At 27.5% G+C, this 11882-nt stretch overlaps 1 protein-coding gene across 1 annotated transcript; it reads left to right on the top strand.

The window, feature by feature from the left end:
- LOC142220466 (sulfotransferase 1E1-like) lies at positions 1 to 8414 on the top strand. The gene is made up of 4 exons (XM_075289639.1): positions 1 to 305; positions 372 to 504; positions 4819 to 5219; positions 8216 to 8414. Exons 1-4 carry the CDS (start codon positions 31 to 33, stop codon positions 8349 to 8351), a joined length of 945 nt encoding a protein of 314 aa, XP_075145754.1. The 5' UTR covers positions 1 to 30; the 3' UTR covers positions 8352 to 8414.
- Positions 8415 to 11882: the final 3468 nt, after the last annotated feature.

Below are 11882 nucleotides of genomic sequence, written 5' to 3'. Positions count from 1 at the left end.
ATGTAAGCAAAAGGGTCAGTATTAATAGAAATGCAATCGGCACAAGTAAGACCGCCCAAACGATTTCCCACAAATCTTCTACCTCTGGAACATTGGTCCAAACGCGTATTTCATTATGTACCCAATCAAGAGAAATTCCTCGATAAAGTTCACGATATCGAAGTATTCGAAGATGATGTTTGGCTAGTGACATTACCCAAATGTGGAACAACTTGGATGCAAGAGCTGCTATGGTTGGTAATGAATGGCTATGATTTTCAGGCAGCTAAAAGTGAACATCTAGAAGTGCGCTCTCCTTTCATGGAGTAAGTTTAGCAAAACCTAAATGGAAATCTGATAGACAGAATTTTTGAAAATTATTATATTGACAGGTTCGATTATTTAATCTATCATGATTTGGAGAGGGCATTTAAGGCAATTGAAAATGTGAAACGTCCTCGCTTGATAAAATCTCATTTATCATTGGCTTTATTGCCTACACAAATATGGGAAAAGAAACCAAAGGTGGGTGTTTACATTTTTTTAATATTAAGGAATATGTAACGAAAGTTAATGTGTCCGTCCATATGTCTACTTATTTTGATGTAAGAATGAACTATCTCGTGAGAAAGTTAAACTTTTCCATTTACCAAATTCTTCCATCTCATAAAAGAAAAAAAAAAAAGTAACGAAAAAATTATTGGCACCAAACTATAACCATGCCGTAGTTCATTCTTACTATTTTTAAGAATTTTACAAACATTTTCCTCGGCTTTAGTGAGCATTGATTGACTTGATTATCAGTTAACATTGGAATTTTTATTATGGCGTTTTCTTTTCTTGTAAAAAATGCGCACTTTTTTTCATTTTGCCCGGAAAATGTACGTTTTAGGTTATTTTCTAAAAAAAACAGACAAAAGTGTGAAAAGGCTTCGAATTCTTTGTGAAAATAGCGCCACACATAGAGACAAAGTGCGGGCATCCGCCGACAAACGAGAGTGCTGCGATTGCCTTTTTTGAATTCTTTTCTGCTCGCTGATTGACAGCATTTTTTAGGTTGTATCGGAGCACTTTTTAGATATAGCCTCCATAAAAACCAACCCCCACATTCTGCTTGTGAGCATTTTGCTGGAGAAAAATTCATCCGATCCGGTTAAAATTTGATACGTACGTCTTAGTATATGACCTCTAACAAAATTGTTTCGTATCGGTCCATAATTATATTTGATTTCCGAAGCTTCCTAGAGGTCCAAATTTGATATTAAATATAATTGAATTAATTTAACGCTATATAAATGAATTTAAATAAATTAGAAATTATTTTCTTCTAGTTTAAATTAAATTATAGTAATTATTTTAAATTTTATTAATTAAATTAAATTTACGTAATTAAATTAAACATAAATTTAAAATAAATTAATAAATTTTTTTACTATAATAAATTTTAATGATAGATCCAAACTGGAGGTCCAAATTTGATATTAAATATAATTAAATTAATTTAACGCTATGAATTTATATAAATTTCAAATTATTTTTATACCCTTCACCACTACTGTGGCACAGGGTATAATAAGTTTGTGCATTTGTATGTAACGCCAAGAAGGAGTAATCATAGACCAACCTTTTAGTATACGGATCGACTTAGAATTAAATTCTGAGTCGATTTAGCGATGTCCGTCTGTCTGTCTGTCTGTTGGTGTATTTTTGTGTGCAAAGTACAGCTCGCAGTTTTAGTCCGATTGTCCTAAAATTTGGTATAGGGTCCTGTTTCGGCTCAAAGACGATCCCTATTGATTTTGGAAAAAATCGGTTCAGATTTAGATATAGCTGCCATATATATTTTTCACCGATCTGGTCATAATTGGCGTGTATATCAACCGATCTTCCTCAAATTCCGTACATCCGAATATTTTATGAGTCTCGAAAAACTTGCAAAATATCAGCCAAATCGGTTCAGATTTAGATATAGATCCCATATATAGCTTTCGCCCGATTTACACTCATATGACCACAGAGGCCAATTTTTTGCTCCGATTTAGTTGAAATTTTGCACAGAGAGTAGAATTAGCATTGTAGCTATGCGTGCCAAATTTGGTTGAAATCGGTTCAGATTTAGATATAGCTCCCATATATAGCTTTCGCCCGATTTACACTCATATGACCACAGAGGCCAATTTTTTGCTCCGATTTAGTTGAAATTTTGCACAGGGAGTAGAATTAGCATTGTAGCTATGTGTGCCAAATTTGGTTGAAATCGGTTCAGATTTAGATATAGCTCCCATATATAGCTTTCGCCTGATTTACACTCATATGGCCATAGAGGCCAATTTTTAACTCCGATTTAGTTGAAATTTTGCACAAGGGGTTGAATTAGCATTGTTGCTATGCATGCCAAATTTGGTTGAAATCGGTTCAGATTTAGATATAGCTCCCATATATATGTTTTTCTGATTTCGACAAAAATGGTCAAAATACCAACATTTTCCATGTAAAATCGCCACTGTTTAGTCGAAAAGTTGTAAAAGTGACTCTATTTTTCCTTAACTTCTAATGCATATATATCGAGCGATAAATCATAAATAAACTTTTGCGAAGTTTTCTTAAAATTGCTCCAGATTTAAATGTTTCCCATATTTTTTTTTACTAACATTGTGTTCCACCCTAGTGCATTAGCCGACTTAAATTTTGTCTATAGATTTTGTAGAAGTCTATCAAATTCTGTCCAGATCGAGTGATATTTAAATGTATGTATTTGGGACAAACCTTTATATATAGCCCCAACACATTTGACGGATGTGATATGGTATCGAAAATTCAGATCTACAAAGTGGTGCAGGGTATAATATAGTCGGCCCCGCCCGACTTTAGACTTTCCTTACTGGTTTTTTACTAAAATTGTGTTCCACCCTAGTGCATTAGCCAACTTAAATTTTGAGTCTATAGATTTTGTAAAAGTATATCAAATTCTGTCCAAATCGAGTGATATTTAAATGTATGTATTTGGGACAAACCTTTATATATAGCCCCAACACATTTGACGGATGTGATATGGTATCGAAAATTTAGATCTACAAAGTGGCGCAGGGTATAATATAGTCGGTCCCGCCCGACTGTAGACTTTCCTTACTTGTTTCTAATTAAATTACGGTAATTATTTTAAATTTTATTAATTAAATTAACTTTACCTAACTAAATTAAATATAAATTTAAAATAAATTAATAAATTTTAAACTATAATTAAAATTAAAAAAATTAACTAAATTAACCATAATAATAAAAAATTATATTAAACAAAATTAATTTAAATTTTATTGTGTTATATATCAACAACAAACATAATAATCATTTTGTGTAAAAAAGAAAACTACATATTTTATATTAAATTGAAATACATTTAATTAAACTTAAAATTAATTAAATGAATTTATTTATAATTATATTGCATTGCAATAAATTTAATTTATTTTAATTATATTGAATTTTACTGAATTATATTAAATAGTTTTATTTTAAAGTTATAATAATTTAATGGTATGAAGTCCTTTAAATTTAATTTAGTAAAATCTATTATTATTATTATTTACTTTAAAATTAATTCATTCAAAACTAAATTAACCACAATGCCAAAAAATGGATGTTAAATGAAATTTATTTAAATTATATTGAAATATCTTTAAAAAAACAATAATAATAATAATTTTATTTAATAAGATTAAAATAAAAAAATATATGTTCTATATTAAATTAAAATAGATCTAAACAGGTCGAAAACCTATGTTGTTAGCACCTATATTTCCTGTTTATTTTCATAATTCATTATCATTGTAAATATATAAATAAATAAATAAATAAGATCTAAAGTAGTTAAATGAATACATTTAATTTATATTGCATTGTAAAATTAATTTTGAATTATTTAATTTAATTTGTTTTTTATTCTTAATGGAACTCTTAACGAAAAAATATACTAAAGAAATTTAATTTAAATTTTATTGAATTATATATCAAAAAACCAACAACCAAAAATTAATTTTGTTTAATATACAGAAAAAAATTCACAAAAATTTTTCCAATTATAGTCTTAATTGAGTTTTAAAAAATATTCAATTAAAAAATTAATTGATTCAAACATTTTTTTTTTAATTGAAACAAAAAATTTTTTTCATGACTTTGAATTAATTTTTTAAGTGATATTATCATTTCTGTGATTGAAGACATTTCAATTAAAAAAATAATTGGATCAATTAATTTCGTGATTGAATCAGAAAAAAATTTTGGGTGTATGATTAAAATAAAAAACTTTATATTTTATATTAAATTGAAATATATTTAACTAAACTAAAATAATAAAAAAAATATTTTAATTACATTACGTTGCATTAAATTGATTATATTTCAATTAAATTTTTATAAAAATAATTGATTCAAACATTTTTTTTAATTGAAACAAAACTCAATCACAAAAATTAATAGTATCAATTAATTTTTCACATGACTTTGAATTAATTTTTTAAGTGATATTATCATTTCTGTGATTGAAGACAATTGGGATTATACTATAATGTAATCTACATATCCTATTATATCCCTATTTGTATATTTGTTATTTATGTATTATGACATTTATTGTATTCCTTATGTTATTGACTAAACTTACTAACTAACTAAACTAAAATTAATAAAAAAAAATATTTTAATTACATTACGTTGCATTAAATTGATTATATTTAAATTAAATTTCTTTAAATTATAACAATTAGTTTTATATTATTTTATATTATAATTATTTAACTTTATATTATAATTATTTAACTTAAACTCTTTATTTTCTTTCAGTTAATTTATGTTTCACGCAATCCCAAAGATGCCTTTGTATCGGAATATCATTTCTTTCGTCATATGGGTGATTTTGAGCCCGAACATAAGCTAGAGGATTATCTATGTAATCGCATGGAGAATAGCAGTTCTAATGAACAATTTGATAACACTATGGAATTCTACACTTTGCGAAATGAACCATGGATTTACTATACCAGTTTTGAGCGAATGAAAATGGATCTTCGAGCTGTTATCCAAGATGTATGTCAATTCCTTAATAAAACCATTGATGATGAAACGATGAAGCAAATGTTGAAACATTTATCATTTGAGGAAATGAAGAAAAATCCTACAACAAATCATTATTGGGAAATTGAGCGTGCCCACAAGGAGAGGAATGTTTCTTTAGATGGATTTCAGTGAGTATTATTTAGTATGCAGTTTTTAGACTTTGAATTTTTAAAAAGTGAAGGAGCAAAACATACAAAGAAAATTTCTTTTGTTTTTACTACTAACTTTTTCTTTTGAGTGTGCTTAACTTACATATCCACAAAACATTTGATTTAAAGCAGCTCTTAGTCTTTATCGCTGACAGACATTTCAGTGATTGAGGTATAGTGTGTTTTAGGAACCTCAAAATGCAAAATGTAAAGGGTTCGGGCTCAAGTTAGTCTGGTTTGCGCTCAGTGTTAGTAATTGTTACTGTTCGTACAGACTTTTTTCTATGAGTGTATTACAGTCTCTGTCAATGAATTATTACACACTCATAGAAGTCAGCAAAAACAGCTGCTGTAGAGGAGTCTATAAATAATTAGACTACACCCAAAGAAATTTGTTAGTAGGGACAGCAGAAAAGTCTGCTAAAACAGCAGAAAGTCTGCTGAAAAAGGGACAGCATTCACTGTTTGCTGAAATAGCAAACATTTCCTGCTATTTTTTAAGCTCGATTACACTAAAACATGTTTTATTTTGACTAAAACAAATAAAAATGTCAACTTAGGAGCTATCCTAACATAATTAAAACAATATTTTATGAATATCTATAGTATTTGACCAAAAATCTGAATATTTATCGAATTGAGGCATAACAGCAAACAAAATGTTTGCTGATCGTATTTAGGAGCTTGTAGGTATATTACAGTGCAAAAATATACCAAAAACTACTTTTGGTTCTTTAATATGCTTTGGGGAAAAATTTATAACCTATAAATTTTATAAATTGTTGTTCACTTGGCCCTGAAGTACAAAAATATAACAGCAGACATCGACTGCTGTTTTTAGCAGACTTTTTTCTATGAGTGTAGTTTACAAAAAAAAAATATTTCATGTACATTTGATGAGAGGCTACTTTTCTTATGTATTTTGATCTACTGAATTCGAATAAATATTAAAAAAATTATGGAACAGTTTTTGAGATATCCCGTTATTTTTAGTTTTTCGCTCTCTTACACACAAAAAAATTTTTTTCTGATTCAATCACGAAATTAATTGATCCAATTAATTTTTTAATTGAAATGTCTTCAATCACGAAAATGATAGTATCAATCACAGTTTTAATTGGGCATAGAAAAAATCTTGATGAAAAATTAATTGATTTCATTACCAAATTTCAATTAATTTTTTTATTGATTCAATTAAAAATTTAATTGATGTTGATTGCAAAACTCAATTAATTTATTAATTAAAAAAAGGTAACTATTTTCAATTACATTCTGAATTGGCTTAGAATTTTTATTTGGATTAACAATTGATTGCTTGAAAAAAAAAAATTAATTAAAAATTTAAAAAAATGTTCATGGCTTTTTTAACTGACTTAAGGTTGAATTACACACCATGCGTCAATCCGTGCGTTGATGGAAGGGTTGATATTTTCTGTTTGCGGCAGCCTATTCGAGCTTTTGATTTCAAAGAGAAATTTCAACTCTTCAATCATCGGACGCATTGAATGCATGGTATGTAATTCTACCTTTAGTCTTCCGAATTTGATTAAAAGTTAATTGTATCAATTAACTTTTTAATTAAAAATTTTAAAATTTTCAATCATTGACTTAATTAACTTAATGTTTCAATCTTGATTAAAAAGTTAATTGTACCAATTAATTTATTAATTGAAAAAAATTTCAACTTCAATTAACTTTTTAATTGGAAATATTTTGGTGATATTTTTTTTCTGTGTATATGGCCAACTAGAAGAAAAACGAGGGAGCCACCGTGGTGCAATGGTTAGCATGCCCGCCTTGCATACACAAGGTCGTGGGTTCGATTTTTGCTTCGACCGAACACTAAAAAGTGTTTCAGGGGTGGATTATCCACCTCAGTAATGCTGGTGACATTTCTGACGGTTTCAAAACTTCTCTAAGTGGTTTCACTGCAATGTGGAACGCCGTTCGGACTCGGCTATAAAAAGGAGGTCCCTTGTCATTGAGCTTAACATGGAATCGGGCAGCACTCAGTGATAAGAGAGAAGTTCACCAATGTGGTATCACAATGGACTGAATAGTCTAAGTGAGCCTGATAAATACATCGGGCTGCCACCTAACCTAACCTAACCTAGAAGAAAAACGACCGAAAAATGACAAAGTTACAAACAACTGAGTGAACATATCCGATGTCAAATCATGCAAATATGTGCAACTCACCCACACAAAAATGCCTCTCGGCCACAGAGAAATGCATTTTTGTGTGGGTGAGTGGCTCATATTTGCATGATTTGACATCATTCAATTGCTTATAATTTTGTAATTTTTCGGTCGTTTTTCTTCTAGTTGGTCTTATTCCTTACGTTAGAGTATCATCTATAAGACCATGGAGACAAAATGTCCAAAGGTCCATTGTTATCTTAATACCTTTAATTTAAGTACCAACAACGATATAATCGGACATTGCAAACTCGAGCTTTAATTCGTTTAGTAAAAGAACAGCGAAAAACTAAAAATATTTCAAGAACTGTTCCATAAAAAATGTTTAAACATTTTTTTTTTTTCGAATTCAGCAGATCAAAATACATAAGAGAAGTCGACACTCATTAAATGTACATTTTCAGTGTAAACAAGTCTTATGAACCAATTTTCGCATGGTAATTAGAGGGCTTCGGAAGTTAAATCTTGTGGAGTCGGTTTATATGGGAGCTATGTATAATTATGGGCAAAACAGATATGGGGATCGGTTTATGTGGAAGTTATACCTAACACAGATCCGATATGGCCCATATGCAATACTATCTGAGACCTACATCAATAACAACTACTGATACCAATAATTCAAGTCGGACGGACGGACATCGCTAAATCAACACGGAATTTCACCACAATTAATCATAGTATTAAAGAAAAATATTCTTATATTTTAATTGAATACATTTTTTTACTTTAATTAACATAATAATATTTGAAATTCTTTTTAATTTTTTTTTTAGATTCTGTCGCAAAGGAAAAATCAATGGTTACAAGGAAGAGATATCCTCGGGTATGGCTAAGAAATTAGACGACTGGGTACAAAATAAAATGGCATTCTATAATATTACCTTGGATGAAATGCTATTATTGAAATAAATTATAATAAATTAAACAATTAATTATGTGATAATAAAATAAAAAAGCAACAAAATTGAAAAATTGCTTTAAAACAATTTTTAACCCATACACAAAACCAGGGCTGTGGAGTTGAGCCAATTTTGCCAATCTCAAATCAGACTTCTACAAAATCTCAAGCAATATTTGGGAAATATTTATAATTGTTTAGACAATATCGCAAAAATGCATTTATGATTCATTCATTGAAAAATTTGAAAATTTGAGTAATTTCTACAAGTTTTCGACTTAGCAGTGAGTATCAGTGAGCATACAATTTTGGAAAAATTTTTGTCTAGTAAATAAAATTTTGCAAAATTTTCTACAAAAACAAAATTTTGACCAAATTTTCTATAGAAATAAAATTTTGACAAAATTTTCTATAGCAATCAAATTTTGACCAAATATATAGAAATAAAATTTTGAATAAAATTTTTATAGAAATAAAATTTGGCAAAATTTTTTATAGAAATAAAAGTTTGAAAAAATTATCAATAGAAATACAATTGAAAATAAAAATTGTGTAGCAAACAAAATTTTGCAAAATTTTCTATAGAAATAAAATTTTGCGAAATATTCTATAGAAACAAAATTTTGACTAAATTTTCTATAGAAATAAAATTTAGACTAAATTTTATATAGAAAAAATATTTCTATAGTAATTAAATTTTGAATACATTTTTTATAGCATTGAGTATCAATGAGCATTAGTAAAAAAAAAATTGAGAAAATTAGCTATAGAAATAAAATTTGACAATTTTTTCTTATAGAAATAAAATTTTGAAAAATTTTCAATAAAAAAAAATTTTAGAAAAATTTTTGTGTCGTAAATAAAATTCTGCAAAATATTCTACAGAGACAAAATTTTGACTAAATTTTCTATAGAAAAAAAAATTTAACCAAATTTGCTAATAAAAAAATCTATTACTATAAAATTTTGGCAACATTTTCTATAGAAATAAAATTTTGACTTAAATTTTTATAGAAATAAAATTATCAATACAAATAAAATTTTGAAAAAATGTTTGTGTAAGAAACAAAATTTTGCAAAATTTTGTATAGAAATAAAATTTTGCAAAATACTCTATAGAAAAAAAATTTTGACTCAATTTTCTATAGAAATAAAATTTTGACTAAATTTTCTATAGAAAAAAAATATTTCTATAGTAATAAAATTTTGAATAAATTTTTTATAGAAATAAAATTTTGACAAAATTTGCTATATAAATAAAATGTTGACAAAATTTTTTATAGAAATAACATTTTGACAAAATTTTCTATAAAAAAACAACTTTGAAAAAATTTTCTGTCAATATTCCACATATGTATATGGCCTTAAAATAAAATTAAAAAAAAAAAATTTCGATTGTTCGAAATATTTTAAATAAATTGATATGGGCATTAAAATGGATCGATCCAGCCCATTTGCTAGTCTAACATTCTAGGAAACATAAAAAGATAGCTGTAATTGGAAGTTGATTTTCATTTACAATCATGCTGTACATTGATCGAATGAATAACGCAATGGAAACTAATTTGCGTAAAAACTTGCTTAGTTACAAAAATGTGAAGTGTTTTAAAAAATTTGGTTTAGCCGGAGTCGGAGTCGAGCAAAATTTTTACGACTCCGACTCCAGCAAAATCTTCAGACTCCGACTCCAAGACTCCGACTCCGGCTCCACAGCCCTGCTCAAAACAAGTAAGGATAGTTTAAAGTCTATATTATACCCTGCACCACTTTGTAGATGCACATTTTCGATACCATATCAAATCCGTCAAATGTGTTGGGTTCTATATATAAAGGTTTTTCCCCTATACATACATTTAAATCTGAGTCGATGTGGACAAAATTTGTAAGACTTCTAAAAACAACTGTAGACTTAAAATTTCAGTCGGATAGTCCCCTGGGGTGGAAAACAATGATAGTAAAAAATATGGGAACCATTTAAATCTGAAGCAATTATTAGGCAACTTTGCTAAAATGCATTTATTATTTATCGGTCAACAGCTATGTATTAGAAGTATTTATTTAAGTCATTCTTACAAGTTTTCGACTTACCAGTGGCGATTTTGCCAAAATAAGAAAAAACATATATTTGGGAGCTATATCTAACTCTAAACCAATTTCAACCAAATTTGGCATGCTTAGGTACAATATTAATTCTACCCCCTGCGCAAAATTAAAGTAAATCAGGCTAAAATTCTGGCTTCTGGGGCCGTATTAGTAGATATCGGGCGAAAGTCACAGTGTGGCGCAGGCTATAAAACAAAAAAAACCATTTTTAACTGAATACTTATTTTTAAAACATTGCCTTTAAACTTACTAAACACTGACTGTCTTTCTTTCCTTTTTTTCTCCAAACCTCAGACACTATGAAAACCGGACATCCCCAAAAGTAGGCAATTGTCGTGAGAAGTTGGCTGTATTAGCATATTCTATTTTTTATTTATTTACTTATTTATTTGTGGACAATATTTAGGCGACCGTGGGTGTCCACTTTTGAGAGGTTCAACTGTATTCAGGCGACCGAGGTTTCACTGTATTTGCAAAATCTTGATCATCTACAAAACGTGTTTCATAATTCTCTTATCTCTGCGATAATTAGCGTTTATGGCATATCTGGGAACATTTTTCATTTTTTTTTTTTATTATTTGAGTATCAACAAAGTTAAGAAACTGTCTTCAATTATCTACCTATCATAAAATCGTACTACAATAAAATATATTACAAACCCTATTTCTATTTGCATATTTCGCAATAAACATCCGTTAGTTGAAATAGCAAACATTTTTCTATGCTGAAATAGCAAACGATTATTTGACAAAAATCGCTGCTGAAACAAAAAACTGCATTATTGAAATAGTTTTTATTTCTATAGAAATAAAATTTTAACAAAATTTTCTACAGAAATAAAATTTTTACAAAATTTTCTATGGAAAAAAACATTTTGACAAAATTTTCTATAGAAATAAAATTTTAACAAAATTTTCTATAGAAATAAAATTTTAACAAAATTTTCTATAGAAATAAAATTTTGACAAAATTTTATACAGAAATAAAATTTTGACAAAATCTTCTACAGAAATAAAATTTTGACAAAATATTCTACAGAAATAAAAAAAATTTTCTATAGAAATAACATTTTGACAAAATTTTCTATGGAAATACAATTTTGACAAAATTTTCTATAGAAATACAATTTTGACAAAATTGTCTATAGAAATTAAATTTTGTCAAAATTTTCTACAATTTTAACAAAATTTTCTATAAAAATAAAATTTTGAGAAAATTTTCCACAGAAATAAAATTTTGACATAATTTTCTAGAGAAATAAAATTTTGAAAAATTTTCTACAGAAATAAAATTTTGAGAAAATTTTCTATAGAAATAAAATTTTGACAAAATTTTTCTATAGAAATAAAATTTTAACAAAATTTTCTATAGAAACAAAATTTTAACAAAGTTTTCTACAGAAATACAATTTTGACAAAAGTTTCTATAGAAATAAAAT

This window comes from Haematobia irritans, chromosome 1 (genome assembly GCF_050003625.1).
Source record: "Haematobia irritans isolate KBUSLIRL chromosome 1, ASM5000362v1, whole genome shotgun sequence".
Classification (NCBI taxonomy): domain Eukaryota; kingdom Metazoa; phylum Arthropoda; class Insecta; order Diptera; family Muscidae; genus Haematobia; species Haematobia irritans.
Note: the sequence above shows the minus strand (reverse complement) of the source record. Positions and strands in the feature narration are given on the sequence as shown.